Genomic DNA, 19,731 nt, shown 5'->3' with positions numbered 1-19,731 from the left:
AGGTGGGGTCTCACCAAGGCCCAGGATTTTGTTAATCCTGCAAGTTGAAAATAGAACAGAAACATGGCAGGGGAAACATTGCATCACACCATCATGACTTAACTTTGACAGAATTTCAAAGTGCCTACTCCAAGATTACAAGAATATGTAAATACGGCATCAACTTTTTACCCTGAATATATGCAGACAATTTCCATTAAACAGGTGATCACCATGTATAATGGTCACTAGGTTCCATTCTCTTTGCTGGGCAGTGTGAGAGACTCATTCAGTGGTGCATTTAGCACTTTGGTTGGCCTACCCTTCGATTCATTATAGTTCCAGATCATTCCAAAAATAAGGTACAAAATGCCCCAGAAATAGTTGTCATCATGTTTCACTCTGAACAAGTTAATTTGCTATTGGACAATACTGAATTAGTATTATCTGACTGAATTTCCAGGCAATATACTTTTGCTTTTGAAATGATTTATTTCATTTTATGAAACTTCTTTCTCAATTGGATGATCTACACCCAAGAACCAAATCCACTGAAACAGCAAATTCTGAGGTGGTTCTGACAGGAGATGTCTACGGCTACTTTCCTTGGGTTGGAGAATCCAGAACTCAGAGATATGGTATCAGAATAAGTGGTCAACCCTTCAGCACTGGAATGGACGAGGACATGCTTCTCAGTCATTGGAAATCAGATAGTTGTGGACACTTAATAACTGAGTAAGTTAAGGGTGAAGAGATATCAAGTGATATGGGAAGTTGAGGTCGAAGATCAGTCGTGAACTCTTGTTATAATTACTTATGCTCAAGTTACTAGGATAATATTTGTATAACCACCATTAATATTTTTCACGAGTTACTGTTGATTGCATTTGATTCTCAGAAAGTGGCATGTCCAAACAGTCACTCAAAACTCTCTATTCTGCTTGTGAGTTACACAGTATACATCTCTACAAGTTATACCTCCACACAAAAGACTTGGATTAGAGCATGATTTCTACTTTATTGAGCGCTGTAGAAGTTCTCTGGTGTACTACAGAAAATAAGAGATATATGGGTACATTGTAAAACCTGGGACATTTTTTAATCCACCACTTATCTCCCCTTTGTCTCTGGAAGGTAATGACCACTGTTTACCTGTGAGGTCTTGGCAGTGAGGCCAAGCTAACCACTCTGACATTTAATAATGCTACTAGTCTCTGGTGAGATCACACTTAGAGTATTGTATTCAGCTCTGGTCACCTCATTATCAGAAGGATGTGGAAGCTATGGAGAGAGTGCAGAGGAGATTTACCAGGATGTTGCCTGGATTAGGAAACAAGTCTTATGAGGCAAGCTTATCAGAGCTGGGACTTTTTTCTTGGGACTGAAGAACGATGAGCGGCGAATCTACAAGATTCTGAGAGGCATAGATAACGTAGACAGCCAGTGTCTTTTTCCCAGTGAGAGTAGCAAATACCAGAGGACATCTGAAGGGAAGAAAGTTTAGGGGAGACAACAGGGTTCTGTTGGTTTTTTTTAAATCCACAAAGTGTTGTGGATGCCTGGAATTCCTTACTTGAGGTGTTACAGCCCCATGGATTAAAGAAAAATAGAGGAATACAAGATAGGGAGGGTTTAGTATATTTTTGGTAGGACTTTTACCCCCTCCATAAATCTTCGTCCGCGAAGCCAAGCCAAAGAAGAAGATATAGGTCGGCACAGCATTGAGGGCTGAAGGACCCGTACTGTGCTGTAGTGTTCTACAGCAGAGCCTAATAATGCCCACATCTGTAATTCAGCCCTGCATTCATTGAGCAGTGGTTCTGAAATGCTTATCAAGATCAAGTCCCCTGAAGACAAATTCAAAACTCCCAAAAAGTTGCTACGCTTCTATTAATTCCAATTATTTGCTTAGATTTGGACCTGGAAATTTCATCACTCTGTCATGCCAACTGCAGGCAGCAACACAGTTGGCGCAGTAGTTAGAGCAATACTGTTACAGTGCCAGCATTCAAGACCTGGGTTTGAATCCCGCGCTGTCTGTAAGGAGTTTGTATGTTCTCCCTGCGTCTGTGTGGGTTTTCCCTGGGGGTTCCAATTTCCTCCCACCGTTCAAAATGTTCTGGGGGTAATTGGGCAGAACATGCTGTATATCTAAATTTAATTTTTTTTAAAATAACAGGACTGATGGTGTAAAATTGCTGCAAATAGCCACCTACTGGCGTCTCTTGAGGTGTTAGTTGCTTTATTGGTGGGAAATCATGTTTCCCTTGGTAGGTAAAAAGGACACAACTTCAGGATAAAAGGGCGTCATTTTTAGCCAGAGGGTCGTGGGACTGTGGAACTTATTGTCACGGGTGGCTGTGGAAGCGAGGCCAATTGGCCTCCTGCTCCTATATCTTGTGTTCTTGTGAAATCAGAAGCACATTTAAACTTCGACACCTTACTCTCAATGCAAATACCTGATGTACATGGATGAGTTGTGGATGTGAGAGCTCTTCAATATTTCACAATGTTATCACTAAGTGCGTCTACTTTAAAATTAAAGTTGGAGGAAACTTCCCGGCTGCTTTTGATCTCGGGACCCAGGAAAAAAATAACTAATGTTATAGTTTGTTATTCCATGCAATAAACCACTGGGCATCTCAAAAATAGCAGTGCGGCACCCTTCTGTTTAATTACATGATCCCTTTACTACTGACAGTGCTTCACGGGTTCTGCAGGAGGTCTAAGTGCTGGTGAATCATCTGTAATTTATAGTTTCCATGAATAAAATTAAAGAAAAATAAAGTTTATATTAATAGCAAGGCTTTTGTGAGTTGTTCTGCTAGAGTTGAATACTGCAGTCCCCATTAACCTTCTACTTCATGAAGCCAAATCAGTACAGGAAGCACAGATTTTAAATGCAATTAACCATGCAGACTGAGGCTTGGCTAGCCATCAGGAGGAAGGAGATATTATTCAAATAAAGTGAAGGAGAAGCAGCAAAGGGAGCTAGTGTCAGGCGCAATCCGTCAGATACATACAATGTGATGCGATCTTCACAAATGATGGGAAGATTTAGGAATTAAGAAGAGGGAAAGAAGCAAAAAAACCTGTGATAGTTGGAAATCGACAATGAAACTCAAAAATATGGCATCATCAAATCATCCAGTAGCTGATGGAGAAAAATAATATTCTAGGAAGACCATAAGACATAAGAGCAGAAATAGGCTGTTCTGCCCATCGCGTCTGTCCCACCATTTAATCATGAACTGATCTATTTCCCCACTCAGCCCCACTGCCCGGCCTTCTCCCCATAACCTTTGATGCCCTGGCTAATCAAAAACCTATCAATTTCTACTTTAAACACACCCAATGACTTGGCCTCCACAACCGCCTGTGGCAACAAATTCCATCGATTTACCAGCCTCTGGCTAAAGAAATTCCTCCACATCTCTGTTCTAAGTGACATCCTTCAAGAGGTTGTGTCCTCTTGTCCTCGACTCTCCCACCATGGGAAACAACCTTTCTACATCTACTCTGTCCATGCCTTTCAACATTCAAAATGTTTCAATGAGATTCCACCCCCGCACCCCCCCCCCCCCCCCCACATTCTCCTAAATTCCAATGAGTAGAGGCCAAGAGCTCTCAAACACTCTTCATGTAACTCTTGCATTCCTGGAATCATCCTTGTGAACCTTCTCTGAACCCTTTCCAATATCAACATATCCTTTCTTAAATGAGGAGCTAAAACTGTTCCTTGTAAAGCCTCACTTCCCATCAAAGCAACTCTAAGTCCTCAAGGAGAGACTGAGCCAAAATAAGGATTAATATTTCACTTTTAAAATAGTATTTCAATGTGAGCTTCAATTGCTACTCCTTTTGATAGGTTCTATATGCAGTAATGGGCTTGAGTGAAAGAATTAAAAGCAGCAACAACTTCAATCATAAGGTCCAGATACTTGTTTTGCCCAATTTTCTTCATTGACTGTTTCTCAAAAGCAAGGAATCCATTCCAATTTTGTGGACTCTGATATGGTTTTGAGGCATCTGCTATAAGTAGCCTTAAGATGTACATGGCTGAGTATTACAATATTCAAGAGTAGAGAAGATCAAGCATCATAATCCATAATACAGTCAGCCTTGTGCTGAGTTTCACCACATTTTACTCAGATGCCCAAAGCCCTTGTGGGGCATTGAAGAACAATGCTGAATATCTTACAAAAGTGTCTTCAGAGGTACAAAAATTGTTTGGCTTTTTCCATTATCTCATCTCATGGAGGGTGGTGCGTGCAGGTTGGCAGAGGACCTATGTTTTGTGGTTGGTGAATGAAAGGCTTGTTTTCTCAAATACTGCAGCAAACAAATTGAGGAACGTGGCCCATGTTTGTGCATACTCTAGATTTTGCAGCTCAATGGCTGATCTAGGGTCTGAAGAGGAGATGATGCAAGTTGAACCGGAAGCTTGTTGGAGATGAAGTGAAGCAGTGCAGACAGAAATACTAAAGGGCAGGAAATTCAACAGAACAGTCGGTTATATTAAGGACATGCAAATATAGCACTGAATAATGCAGAACTGAGGGAATTTCCTCTGGTTGGTAGGAAACTGGTGGGTTAGGGGAGATAGCTGACGGACCGGCGGTTGGGTGAGACATCCTGGCAGCCAAGGGACCAGCGGTTTGGGGAGGTGGCCGAGGGACCGTGGTTGGGGGAGAGGGCTGAGTGACTGGAAGGGGATGGCGGGGTGGGGGTTATAGGGCAGCAAAATTCTGGTGGGCTTTCCGAAATCCGGAAAAATCCGAAATTCGGAACACACTGTCTCTCAAGGGTTCCGAATAAAGAATCGTGTACCTGTAATAGCTTCAAGCATTTTGTAATTTTTGTTAAACTAACTGGCCTTTCGTTCCCTGCCTTTTGCTTATATTCTTTTTTAAATAGTGGTGTTACATTCGCCGTCTTTCAGTCTGCCAGGTCCTGCCCAGAGTCCAGAGAATTTTGGTAATAATCACCCAGGCCTCTTCGAAAACCTGTCATTTCTTTCAGTACCCTGGGATGCATTCCATGAGGTCCAGGGAACTTATTTCCCTTTAGACCCATGTTTGCTCAGTATTACATCTTTTGTGATAGGTATTGCATCTCGGCCCTCACCTCCCATCACATCCATAGCATCTGTCTTTGGCATGGTAGACATGTTAGACTGTGGAGACTGACACAAAATAGTCATTCAAAGCCTCAGCCACTTGTTCATTATCCAATATCAATCCCCCTTTTAATCCTCCAACAGACCAACCTTCACTGTAGCTATGCTTTTGCACATTATGTAATTGGAAAAACTTCTGGTGTCCATTTTTATATTTTGTATTAATCTTTTCATAATCTATTTTCCCTCTACTGCATGCTTCATGGTTCTTTGTTGCTTTTTAAAGTTATCCCCATCTTTGAGTTTCCCACTGCTCTTGGCAACTGTCTAACTCTACATCTCTAGGATGGATCCTCTGACTCAACTTACAGGAGTTAATCAAGTTGTTTACCTCAGCTAGACCCATTTTCCTCCATTTGTCCCATATCTATATTAAACCCATCCATGTATTTGTGTGTGTATTTTCAATTACATAATTGTAGCCATATCTATAGCTTCTTCTATCAGTTCGTTCCACTTACCCACCTCTCACTGTGTGAAAAAAAATTATCCATCAGGTTCCTTTTAAATCTTTTCCATTTCACTTGAAACCTATCCCTTACCTACCCTGGGAACTGTGCTCCACCTGATTTTATACATCTCAAAAAGGTCGACCTGCTCTTTCTAGCCCCAGAAGTAGATTAAAGAAAAATATGTTCCCCTTTCTTGGGAATTGCTGAAGATTCTAAAGTATCCTCAGTGAGGCAGGCCTGATTTCTGGAGATTGGAGGCTTCCAAATGCTCTGGTTAATCAGCGCGTTGTCCATCAAATCTTAGATATGGGTGTGCACTCTAGTATTCACTCCAGGGTTACTCAGAGGTTTGACCTGCATTTAATTGGAGTATGGTTGAAAATTAATTGAATAGAAAATGTTGAGAATGACATTGTTTTAATTGGCATATGATATATTTAGATTGATTCTACAACTCCTTGCCTTTTGTCTCTGTGAATGTTACTTGCCATAACTCTTCAGCAGAACTTCCAAAACCCCATGACTTCCACAATTTGGAAGGAGCAGCAGGATGTCACGAGTACCATTGGCTCCAACTGCTTGCCCCTTCTCTAAGCTCAGAAGAGTAACCTATTGAAGTTGTCATGCCTGGTCATTCAACTAAGTTTCTTGATTATTTCAAGTGAAAGTTGAAACAACCAATTAGGACATCATTGAATTTAGTGGACTAATTACTTCATCCAGGTTGAAAATCAAAACTACTGACAATCAGCCCAGCAATAAAGCAGGTATTACCTCCGTCCTTTCTCCTGTGTTTTTTTCCCATGGTCAAATAGTGATGCTTCATTGAAAGACACTCTGCGTCCAGTTGAACAGGTGGAAAGAAATCGCTCTGTTTCCAAGTCATGGTAGCTGTCAGTTGACAAACATTCAGAATCATTGACTTTGATGGTAATTTCTGAAAGATTGAAAAAATATTTCAGATTACAATTTTCATTTTGTAAAAAATCTCCTGTTGTGCTTTTGGACACAATACTTTGTTCCCATGACAACCAGAACATTAGCTGTGTGAACAAAAGAGTGGTAGAGATTCAGCCTGAGAAGTTGCTTCCTTTTACTGCAGGAACTGGCCTTGAGAAAGGATCTTTGTAAAAATGCAATCTTCAAACTGTTCAGCGTGACCATTTTCCAACAATTATTTCCTATTTCCACTTGCATCACCAGAAATTTTTGTCACCATTGTAAGCTATTAATTCTGTTTGAAACCATTTTAAAATCACTTTCATTGCTATGTGATGAATGTTGGCAGCTGAGAATGCCCTTGAGAAATCAAAGAGCATCTGAGATGGTGCAGAAAATCTAAATTGTGAACTTAAATAAACTCTGGTTAAAAAAAAATACATTGCCCTGTCTCTGGTTCGAACTCTATAGCTGTGCCTTACTTGGCATATCAGTCAACATCCTGGCTCGTAAGCACACGGTGGATGAGTGTAAATAGGTTCCCCTGAACTATAACATCACCCAGTTTTGAAGGCGCACAATCTGAAATCAGTTCCCTTTCAATTGAATTAGTAAAACATGAAAGTCTGAAAATGCTGTGACTGAAGTAAAAACATAACGCTGGAGAAACTCAGCAGGTCAAGTAGTATGATTCAGATAGCCCTTCATTAAGGTATAAGCTTCCTCTCACCTTTCAAAATGTATTGGGGTTGTAGGTCTATTGGGTGTAATTGGGCGGCATGGACTCGTGGACTGTTACTGTGCTATATGATGAATTTTTTAAAAATCAAATGAACGCTTTTTAATTATTTATCTTCTGTTCTATTCACCATATGGTGTATAGAATGAATTATCCAACTATTCTTCTGACTTGGCAACATAAACATTCTGTTGTATAAAATTTAAGACATCTTCTAAATGACCATTTTCCCTTGATTTGTGGGACCACATTGTGAATAAATTGGCTGTTGTCTTCCCAACAAGATACTTGAGATGATCTGAGAACATAATCGATGTTGCTTGACTTTCTTTAATATACTTGATTCCTATTGTCTATCAAAAACAATGATAATTTAAACTTAATTGAGAGTTGTTCATACTGTATATCCTGATTAGTTAAAACATATCAATTTTCTCATGGTAAAGTTGCATCACTTCTCATTTAAAAACAATTTCAGAGCATCTGATTAATTCACAAAAATGTTGGAGAAACTCTCTATTCTTTATGGCAAAGATACATAGCTAAAATTTTGGACTTGTCCCCTTCATGAAGGTATGAAAAAAAAATCAGGGAGGCGCCTGAATAAATCAGTGGGAGGAGAGGCAGAAGGAGGAGCACAAGCCCACAGGCAAGAGGTAAGATGTGGGTGGGAATATGCAAACAAAGCAAAGGTGCTCAACAAAATAATCTCACCATCTGCATCCAGTATCTCACAGTTTCTGAAATGACTTCATCTGTTGGTGTCATATCCACTTTTGAATGTCAGAGATCAGAACTAATAATTTACAAACATGCTTTCGTTCTTCATTAAAGAACAAAAAAAATAGCTTATGGGTGAATTTCAATCAAATAACTTTTCAGTATATTTAAACAACTTAAATTGAGGAGCAGGAGGAAGATGTGTGATCCCCAGTGTGTGGTAAACTTATCTAAATCCTCATCATGAACCCTGGCTCTTGCAAGTGAAGAAGTTAAGACACCTTTCAGGAATGCATCTGAATCCAAAGATTCAAACTGAGATCATTTAAATTGGTGTTAAATGACAAAAACCTGCGAGAGCTTTACCTTCTAGCAAACTGGTTAGTTACTTAAGATTTTAAAGGCATATTAATCCCCAACTACTGCATAACCAGTTCAATATGTGCGCACACATTTGCATTCTTTACACAAATATTTCAAAATGATGGACTTTAAAATATGTCATCATTTTTAAAGGATTATGTATATATATTTAGCTTCATTATGTGTATATTCCAATATTTACTTTATAGTATGTTTTTACAAAGTAATTCTAAAAATGCATTTCAGTTTCAAGTTTTTAAACTAATTGGTTACTTGATGACATCATAGCTATCAGGTGCCAGAGATCCGGTTGAACAGATACCTCATAACAGCAAAATCAATAACAAGGGCATTTATTCATGGAGAAAATAATCCATCGCTAAAGGGACCCTTTAGCCCATCATGTGCACCCCATTTCTTTAAATCATTCCCGTTCCCTTAGTTTTGGATAGATACCAAATATTTTCCATTTATCTGTGCCAATTTATTTATTTAGGGGTTAATGTAATGCTATTACAGCACCAGTGACCTGATTTTGAAAACATCTCTGTCTGTGAGGAGTTTCCCTGTGAACATCTGTGTTTCCTCCCATCCTCCAAAAATATACGGGCTTTGTAGGTTAATTGGTGTATTTGGGGCAGCATGGATTCATGGGCTGGAAGGGCCCATTACTGTGCTGTAAGTTTTTTAAAACTTATAATTATTATTTAAAATAATGGTTATCTCTTTCGATCGGTCATTGATAATCGCTCTCCTGAAAGAAAAATGAGTATCAGTGTGTAATCCCAGTTTGACCATCACACTACATACATCGTTAATTTTCAGTTTATTCAAAAATTATTACTTGAATCTCCTTCTACCATCCTTCAGGAAAGTGTATCAAGACAATTTGCACACAAATCATTGCTTTTTCCTCGCACCTTACATTCTATTTCCAACCAAACAAAATCTGTTCTTTGATTACTGATCCCTCCGCTTCCAGAAAAAGTTCCTATTTATTGACTCAGCAATTCCTTCATGAATTTTGAAAACTTCTTTCAAATGACCCTTCTCTGAGTGAAAGGAAAGTAATCTCCACCTTTCTGGTTCTGTGCCTCTGACGTCCATTATCCCTGGCGTGTACGAGAACGTATCCTCTTCCTCTTTCCTTTGAAATCCTTCTTAAATCAGGATATGTTATGCAAATGATTCCACCGTATGCAAAATCAATAAAAGCTCCTTTTTTTTAAAATTCTCCCAGTCTGTCTGGAGCCTTTAAAATAAATCCTCTGTGTACGCACAGCACGGAAAACAATGATTCTCATAGTGACAGTTAAAATCACTTCAATTCTCCCAAATTCCTGGTTTCTGTAACCCCATTAAATTCAAAGATTTATCTTATGCTGCTTCTAGGATGTATCATTTTATTTGCCACTGTCATTGTCCCTAAAGCTTTTCAGTTCAACATCACCCTGCATATGCTACCATATTCCTGCTTATGTTTCTGTGTCATCTGCAAACATTTAAAGGATGTGGCATATATTTAAATGCACCAAACATCAAAAAACTTCTATAGTTGTTTGGTGAAAGGTGTGCTGACCAGCTGCATCACAGCCTGGTATGGGGGCACCAATATCTCTGATTGGAAAGCCCTGCAAAAGGTAGTGGACGCCGCCCAGTGAATCACAGGCAAAACTCTCCCCATCTTCAAGAAAGTTGGAGAGCAGCAGCAATAATCATCTAAGACCCCCACCACCCAGCGCAAGTCTGTTCTCGCTGCCGCCATCCACGGTCCAATGGCTTGGTAGAGCATTTCCACCCATCCCTGAAGTCAGCTCTGATGGTGCGCCTTGAGGACTGGATTGGGTGGATGAGCTCACACAGGTGCTTCTTGGCATCCGCACGGGTCCCAAAGAAGGCTTAGCCATGTCTTCGGTAGAGCTTGTATATGGCACCTCACTGATGGTTCCAGGCGAGTTTGTGCCTGCAGCCCGTGGCACAGAGGAGACACCGCATCAGTGCTCACAAGACTCTGAGAGAAGATAGGAACTCTAACTCCTGTTCCCAAGGACTTCCAGGACTGTGACTGCATCTTCGTCCGCAGGGGTATGCACTGGACTCCACTCCAGCGGCCGTTTGAGGGCCCGTACAAGGTGGTACGTCAGAACCAAACCACATGCATCCTCTATGTGAGTGACCATGAGGAGGTCTTCACCATTGACCGTCTCAAGCTGGTGCACTTAGACCTGAAAAACCCTGTGACTGTGCCAGCCACCCAAATGGACTAAAGATGTGTTGGCCATGGACTTAACACTTCCTATTGCTGGTTCTGTGTGTGTGGGGGGGGGGGCGTCGTCATATGCCAGCTCACCCCTCAAGAGGTGAACTGGCTCATGGAGTCTCAGGCAAGTCCACGGCAGATCTGCCTGTGAGAGTTCTGGGTGCAAGGCAAGCCCACAGCCTAGTAGCTGATGTCATTTCTGCCCTGCAGAATTTGGGGAGGGTTCTTAAGTGGGTGGGTTTTGTATCAGCAAAGCAGTTGGTTCAACTCACTTTTGACTCTGTGTGGTTTTCTCGCTTGCTGCGCGGCTAGCATGACTACACTGTGTTCAATGGCATTGATGGGTGCCAAGTCACAAACTGAGCAAATCAGTAGGAGTCCGAAATTTCAGACAGCTCAGGAATTGAGTTGGTCCAGATTTTCGGAGTTTCTGGATTCTTGGGTAGTACTTTTAACATTCAAATTTAAGGAGGAATAAAGTAGAGATGAACAGATACATTTTTAGCAAATACAGCATTCTTCATTTATCAAAATGAGCAGTTTGAAAAATAATAAAGCCAGCACTGCGTAGTTACTTGTTACCGTTATGCATCTGTGGTGCATGTGCATGCAGAAAAAAGCCCACTAAATTTCAAACGTTTGAGACTTTTCGAAAAGTCCAATTCCTGGGTGGTCCAGATTTCTGCCATCTGTATTTTTGAACTTTTATTGTACCTTCCTTCCAAAGAAAAAAGTACAAAGTTTTCATGGTTATTACTGATACAAGACTTTAATTCCAGATATCTTTTAAATACTCACATTAAAATTACTAAATGCTTTGTCTGGATTCAAACTTGTTTCATGATCAATGGGTCAAAAAATTGAATTCCAGCCCAGTAACTTCACCAATATGTAACATCACTCAATCACAGAATTTTTTCTTGGTTAAATTATTAATCTATATTTTTCTAAAATGGCTTGATTTTAACATTTAAGTAAACAATTGGATGGTAGGGGCATGAGGTCCAGGTGCAGGTCAATGGGACTGGGCAAAATAGTTCAGCATGGACTTGATTGGCCAATGGGTCTGTTTCTGTTCTGTTCCAAATGTCAATCATGTTTTTCTAGGATTACTGCCCCAAAATATGAAACACTCCCACACAAAGCTCAAGTCACAGATGAAGTTGGAGGAGTTTTTTAATGACCCAAACCTGTAGTGGAGAGGCACCGAAGGCTTCTTGACCATGTTGGAGGTTTAGATCTGGAATTCGAGCCCTTGATGTCTCTGTTGGGACTCTCTTTTACTTCTCTTTCTCTCTTACTGTAAGGGGTGCCAGGTGACACTAATGGTGACTCTCACAGCAGGCAAAAGGATATTTTGTGTAACATTAAATATTCTGTATTAATAAATGTCAATATATTAAATTTTCAATCTTAAATCTTGAAAATGTTTGCACCTGCTCCTTTTTGGTGACAGCCTCCCAATGCATTGTCTAGGGAATAGCTGCAATAGGCCATGATTCCAGGATCTGTGCATACCTATTCATGCAGACCAACTAACACCTGCTCCCAATCTCCATAATGTTTGTTTATGAAGAAAAAGCAAATGAAAACTGATTTATAACTGAACTATCTGTGATACATCTGTGAAGATTTTGCCCAACCCCCACCAACTTCTCCGGCAAAATTAATTTGTGGGTATATTAATACCTTTATTCCTGTCTTTCAAACTCTGACTTGCGCAGAGGATATGTGTTGGGAATTTTATAGGGCACTGAGCGAGTATCCATTCTCCTTCCCTGCATGGTGGGTGATGTTCCAGTTGTTCGGGATGGGTCTTGGTGAGGCCCTGGCAATGAACCAGTCCACCTGGATGGTCTGTTCGGGGAACTACCCCACCCAAGGGTGGGTCTATCACTTCCATCAAACTGTGGGACTGATCAAAACCTCACCCAGTTTTTTCTTGAAGAGGCACGATAAAATATTTTCTTAAATATAAATTTAAAATTGTGAGTTATTCATGGAAAGGGACACCCAAAGGCTTCACTCCTTAAGGAGTTCCACTGTTAATGGTGCTCCCTCAAAGTTCCTGTGACCAGGGTCCACCCTTGACCAGGTGTGGTCTTGGTGGGGATTTCCACATTATCACTGTGACTACAGGATCTCCTCCACTTGGCCTGGTTTCTTCTCATACCCTGAAAATATTCAGGCAAGTTAATTAGCTGCATTACCCCTTCCTCTAGGTTAACAGCAAAAAAAAAGAACCAAAATGGAGTTGACAGGCCTGTGAAAGAGAAAGTACAGAGGGGAAAGGACTTATGGGATTGCCTCTCTGGGAGTTGGTAAGGTCCTGATTGTGGAAGAGAATCTTTCTATGTCAGATTTCAGATTTATCGTTAGAGAACATACATGACATCACATACAAACTGAGAATCTTTTCCAATGGGTGAGGCAGCATTACCACTCATTGATAATGCAAAAAAAACTGCATGAAAAGAAATGTAAACCAACTGACGGTGCATACAGATGACGAAAAAAAATCAATAGGTTTAAAAGTAAGAATTCTTAAATGAGTCCCTGATTGGGTTTGTCGTTGAGGAGTCTGATGTTGGAGGGGTAGCAGCTGTTCCTGAACCTGGTGGTGCAAGTCTTGTGACACCTAGACCTCTTTCCTGATGGTAGCAGCGAGAATAGACCATGTACTGGGTGGTGTGGATCTTTAATGATTGCTGCTGCTCTCCGATGTAGCGTTCCCTGTAGATGTTATCAATGGTGTGGAAGGTTTTGCCGGTGATGTACTGGGCTGTGCCCACTACCTTTTGCAGAGCTTTATGCTGAGGGATATTGGTGTCCTTGATACCAGACCATGATGCAGCCAGTCAGCACCTCTGTAGAAATTTGTCAGGATTTCTGATGTCATACTAATTTCTGATGTCAAACTCCTGAGGAAGTGGAGGTGCTGATGTGCTTTCTTTACGATGCCATTGGTGGGTCATAACTATATCATCACACAAAGAACAGAAAATATATTTTTTCAGAAAGGAGATTTTTAAAAAGTAGAAGCATAACTTTAAGGAGTGACACCATTGTTGGGAAGTGATTTTGAAGTCCAGAGAGAAATCCTTTATCAGCAAGTTCTAGTGAGGTAGTAAACTCGATATTACTAATCCTCGTTCTCTCCTGAATCAAATCTTCTGAATAATCCATTATGACCAACCAGAATGAACAAAGGGGAAAGAGGAACCATGGATCTTACCTTGTGTTGGCTGAGAATCTTCCAGGTAAGTTGTGTTGGTTTTCTCAGGATCATCATTAGCCCTAGGAGGTGAGATTTCAGAAACGTCAGAACACAGCTTTGATAATCATCCACAACTAATATTGTATCCTTTTTAAAGGGTAGTTTCAAGTTCATTTAATGAATACACCATTCTTAACTTCAATTTGTAAAGCATAACTTAATACCCGGCAGTTTATCTGCTGTATATATTTAAAATATCTACATAGATTGTCTTCATTGTTTACTATTTCCTTTCCTCTATTTCTGTCTGTCTCTAGGCGCTTTCAAGCAAGGAAAATGTCTGACTGTAAAGGTGGAGATTCTCTGCCCTTATGTCGGGAGACTTACCTTTCTGAATGCGCTGTGGCTGGCTCTGAGGTGCTGAATCCAACACTTCTCAGGGAAGGATAATGGGTGAAGTGCTGCGTTCCACTGCCTGGCTTGAATGTACAGCCGCTGCAAGCAGCTGGTTAGGGGCAAACTGATGATGTCATTAGCCCATGACCCATCTCCCCACTCACCCCTCTCCCCCTGTGACCCCCCTCAAGTCAGGGGAGCAGGCGGGAGCAGACAGGGGGCAGCCAGTACGGGCTGTGACAACCTCACTGGGCTACTTCGGCCTTCGGGTCCATCCTCTTTGGCTCAAAACACAGCAGAGCAATGGCTGTCTTCCCTACCCATAATCCCCCACACAGCTGGAACTGTTCCGGGAAACACAGAGTGGTTCCAGCTGCGTGAAGGATTATGGATAAGGAAGATGGCCATTGCTCTGCCGCGTATTTATGATGGGTGGCGCTATGACACCAGTCTCCCCGCTTCCATCGGATCCGGATGGCGCTACAAGGCGCTGCTCGACATGAATGCGACACTGGAGCAGCCTTTTAGGGCTGCTCTATGAAAGGTAAGTTTTAAGTTTTCCCACTGCGCTTGTAGCTGGCCCCCAGGCAGAGGCCTGGCATGAAATGGCCCCTTTTCCTTGTGTCTCCTTTCATAGAGCCAAAAGCCTCTCATCATATCCAGTTGTTTGTGGTCTGGACCCCTCCTCCACCCATTTTTCCACCTTTCTCTTTCAGTCTTTATTGATCTGCCTGTCTGCTTTTTGTTTATACTCTGAAGAAGGGCTCAGGCCCGATTTCATCTTTACCTCCTATGGACACGTGAAACTGGCTGGGTTCCTCCAGCATTTATTGTGCATCTGCAGGTTTCTGTGTTTCACAATATTCATGCCAAGTTCATTTTATACAAGATGATGTCCAAGAAAATTATTTTAGCTCCCTATTCCCACATTTATCAAAGTGACCACCATAATTTTCACCAACACCAGCACAGAAAATGCTGCAGACTATTTTCTGCTCTGTAAACATTGGCAAATTGACCCAGTTTAATGTTAATTATTCCAGACACACTTCATTGTTTGATTTATTATGATCGTTGGTGAGGTTTTCTTCAGGGTGAAATGGGTCAAAGTTCCTCTCTGCTCTGTCTTTAAGTACTGGCACATCAACAATTGGTTTTGCCCTCTCCCAAATTTCAGTTCGATGTCAATACAACTGGATATATTGAGTTAAGTACTTTGGCACACATTTAGCACAATGATTAAAGGTAAATTTCTTCTCCGATGTTCATGGTTAGGTTCCTTTATCACCAACAGTTGGATGGCCCCTTTGCAGTGAAACTTATGTATACTGCAGGACATTTTTATTGCTATTTACTTCAGAATGATCTATTACACTGTGATCATGTGTCACACCAACTCCCTTTGACACTTAAATGGCAAGTTCAATCTTATCATCCGATTGTACAAGTGCAACTCGACGAAACAGTGTTCTCTGGTCCTTGGTACAAAATACACAAATCCATGTTACGTTTTGGTAGGGCTAATCAAAACAGGACAAATATGGTGAATGGTAGGACATAAGAGTGCAGTAGAACAGAGGGATCTAGGAATAATGGTACACAGTTCCCTGAAGATGAGGTCACATATGGATAGAGTGGTGAAGAAAGATTATGGTATGTTGGCGTTTATAAATCAGAACATTGTGTCGAACTGGATGTTATGTTAAAATTATACAAGGCATCGGTGAGGCCAACCTTGGAATATTGTGTACAGTTTTGGTCATTAAAGTTTAGGAAAGATATCAACAAATTGGAGAGAGGGCAGAGATTTACTATAGAATGTTGTCAGGGTTAGAGGGTCTAAGCTATAGGGAAAGGTTAAATAAGTCAGGTCTTTATTTTTTGGAGGGTAGAAGGTTGAGAGGGGATTGGATTAAGGTATTTAAATTCATCTAGAATTGACGGAGAGGCTTTTTCCTTCAAGAAAGGGGGAGATGCAAACAAGAGGACACGAGTTGAGAGTTAGGGGGCAAAGATTTAGAGGAAACATGAGGGGGTCTTCTTTACTCAGAGAGTGGTGGGTGTATGGAACGAACTTCTGGGTGAAGTGGCAGAGGCAGGCTCAATATTAGCATTTAAGGAGAAGTTGGATATGTATATGGTCGGTAAAGGAATGGAGGGTTGTGGGTTGAATATAGGTCAGTGTGGATAGATGGGAGAAAGTGTTTAGCATGGACTAGAAGGGCCAAGTGGGCCTGTTTCTATGCTGTAATTGTTAAAGGTTATATAATACACATGCAGCCAAACAGTACAGATGCAGTATATACATATATTTAAAAAAAATTGTTAAATAAATACTTGAGTCTTGGAGTGTTTGTATGGGCAGTTCATCAGTCATTCTGCATTCTCACTGCCTGTGGGAAGAAGCTATTTCTCAGCCTAGTGGTTCTGGCTCTGATGCTCCTGTATCTCTTTCCCAACAGGAGTAGCTGGATTATGCAGTGTCCGCAACGATTTTGCAAGCCCTCTTCAGACAATGATCCTGGTAGATCACGTTGATGCGGGGGAGGGAGACCCCAGTGATGCCCTCTGCTGCTCTCGTGGTCCTGTGGATTGACCTCTGATCTGATGCCCTACAGCAACCGTAACACACTGTGATGCAGCAGCCAGGACATTTTCAATAGAACTCCTTTAGAAAGTTGACAGGATGGTGGCTAGTAGCCTTTAGAAAGTTGACAGGATGGTGGCAAGTAACTTTTAGAAAGTTGACAGGATGGTGGCTAGTAGCCTTGTAGGCCTCAGTTTTCTCAGGAAGAGCAGTATAAAAATAACATCTAATCAAGTTCAATAGCTTCAAATCATTCTCTGACACAGCTTGATGACATCACAGTAGAAAATCCCATATTGGCAATAGTCATGTTGCAAAACTATCTTCCTTGAATTTGCTTTGCTACTTTGATTTAATTGTTGTATATATTACACAATGCACATGAGAACCATTGAACACAGAAAACATGCCCTTCAGCCCTTCTAGTCTGTATTGAACTGTTGTGCTGCCAAGTCCTACTGGCTTGCACCCAGTCCATAACCCTCCATTTCCCTCTTGTCCATGTACATGTCAAATTTTTTCTTAAGTGTTAAAATTGAGCCTGCATTCACCACTTCAGTTGGCAGCTCATTCCATACTCACACCACTCTCTGTGTGAAGAAGTTCCCCTGAACATTCCTCGTAAACTTTTTCCCTTTTATTCTTAACCCATGAACTGCTTTGTAACTCACCTATTAACAAATCCCACCAATAATTATCACATAAACATTACATATTGAATAGCGTAATTTGATCAAAGTACGTAGTGAAATGGATTCAGCAATGGTTGAATGGTAGGTGTCAGAGAGTACTGGTAGAAAATTGTTTGTCAAATTGGAGGCCAGTGACTAGTGGAGTTCCTCAGGGATCGGCCTTGAGTCCACTATTGTTTGTTATATATATATATTAACGATCTGGAAGAAGGGGTGGTAAATTGGATAAGTAAGTTTGCAGATTATACAAAAATTGGTGGTATTGTGGACAGTGAGGAAAATTACTGTAGCTTAAAAAGAGATATAGGAAAGCTAGAGGAGTGGGCTGAGAAATGGCTGATGGAATTTAATACGGATAAGTGTGAAGTGTTGCATTTTGGAAAGGCAAATCTAAATAGGTCATATACATTGAATAGTAGACAATTGAGGAGTGCAGAGCAACAAAGGGATTTAGGAGTTATGGTAAATAGTACCCTCAAGGCTGATACTCAGGTAGATGGTGTGGTGAAGAGGGCATTTGGAATGTTGGCCTTCATAAATCGGAGTATTGAATTCAAGAGTTGGGATGTTATGATGAAATTGTACAAAGCATTGGTGAGGCCAAGTTTGGAATACTGTGTGCAGTTTTGGTCACCGAATTATAGGAAGGATATAAACAAAATAGAGAGAGTGCAGAGAAGGTTCATGAGAATGTTGACAGGATGTCAGGGTTTGAGTTACAGAGAAAGGTTGAGCAGCCTGGGGCTTTTTTCTCTGGAGCGTAGAAGATTGAGGGGGGGATTTGATGGAGGTGTTCAAGATTTTTAAAGGGACAGAGAGAGTCAACGTGGATAGGCTTTTTCAATTAAGAGTGGGGGATATTCAAACCAGAGGCCATGGTTTGAGATTGCAGGGGGAAAATTATAAGGGGAACATGAGGGGAAATTTCTTCACGCAAAGGGTGGTTGGGATGTGGAATAAGCTTCCGGCAGAGGTGGTTGAAGCAAGGACGTTATTTACACTTAAAGAAAGACTGGATAATTACATGGAGGGGAAAGGATTGGAGGGGTATGGACCAGGTGCTGGTCAATGGGACTAGGAGGGTGGGGATTTGTTCCAGCATGGACTAGTAGGGTCGAACTGGCCTGTTCTGTGCTGTATATGGTTATATGGTTATACTTCAAAAAATGGAAAGGTTTATTGGGGTGCATATAATGGGGGAATAAACAAGAGAGGGATGTAATACTGGTATGAGTATGGTTGTGCAAGATGAACCAACACCTCTCTCATCCAGTGCAGCAATGTGAAAAATTCGAGCGAGCAGTTCATTTCTATGGTTGTAACATCCAGCTGACACAAACTGTGATGCTAAGTTAATCATTACTTCAGAACCTTAAAATCCTTCAAGGGTTATATAAAGGTGGCTGCACTTAGGTGTGAGAGCAACTGTGGTCGCATGATACAACCTGAGAAAAGGCAGATTCTGTGTTATTTGTTGGCTGGAGGCATTGGTTTAGGGGATATCTGCTATCTCTGGGCCCTTTGGACATTCACTGCAAGGGCAGAAGGAGCAGAGGGCTCAGAAGGGGTTGAATCAGAGGGAGAATGATCTGCTCGGAAAATGTCCTACAACCTCAAACAAATGATGGAAGTCAGTGAAAGCATTACCAAATACAAACTTTTGTGATGGAAGTATTATGTAATGCAAGTACTTAATCTACTGTAAGAGTATGGGGTTATCATCAATCTGGCAAAAGTGCTGAATTTCTCGAGAAAACTCATGGCACGGTTATCACAGCGCTGTTACAGTGCCAGTGACCAGGGTCCAAATCCTGCACTGTCTGTAAGGAGTTTTAAGTTCTCACCATGTCTGCGTGGGTTTCCTCCAGGTGCTTCAGTTTCCTCCCACCCTTCAAATCATACCGGGGTTGTAGGTTAATTGGGTGTAATTGGGCAGCATGGGCTTGTGTGCTGGAAGGGCCTGTCACTGAGCTATACGTCTAAATTTAAAATGTAAAAAAAATGAAATAGACAGCTCAGATAACACAGGATTCTATAAAGTTGCCTGCACTCGAGGGGTTAAGGGCAATAATCTGATGATAAGGTAAAGTGAGATGTTAACATGTGTTCCAGAATTAAGCAAAAGAAATTGACAGGTCACTGCATAATACCAAGAATAGTTTTTTTTTTGCATTTCTCAGCTGGTGGCCATTTTACAGAACATTTAAT

General features: G+C 41.1%; 1 protein-coding gene across 1 annotated transcript in view; it reads right to left on the bottom strand.

Annotated features, from left to right (window-relative positions):
- The window catches only part of cbarpb (CACN subunit beta associated regulatory protein b), a 212,108-nt gene that overhangs the window by 42,964 nt on the left and 149,413 nt on the right, over positions 1-19,731 (bottom strand). Inside the window, exons 8-9 of the mRNA XM_069928184.1 lie at positions 13,867-13,928; positions 6,385-6,547 (exon numbers count right to left, since the gene is read on the bottom strand). Of these exons, the coding sequence (XP_069784285.1) occupies positions 6,385-6,547; positions 13,867-13,928 (225 nt within the window). The remainder of the gene's footprint in view (positions 1-6,384; positions 6,548-13,866; positions 13,929-19,731) is intronic.

This window comes from Narcine bancroftii, chromosome 3 (genome assembly GCF_036971445.1).
Source record: "Narcine bancroftii isolate sNarBan1 chromosome 3, sNarBan1.hap1, whole genome shotgun sequence".
In the NCBI taxonomy this organism is placed as follows: Eukaryota; Metazoa; Chordata; class Chondrichthyes; order Torpediniformes; family Narcinidae; genus Narcine; species Narcine bancroftii.
This window is presented reverse-complemented; position numbering and strand designations above follow the sequence as displayed.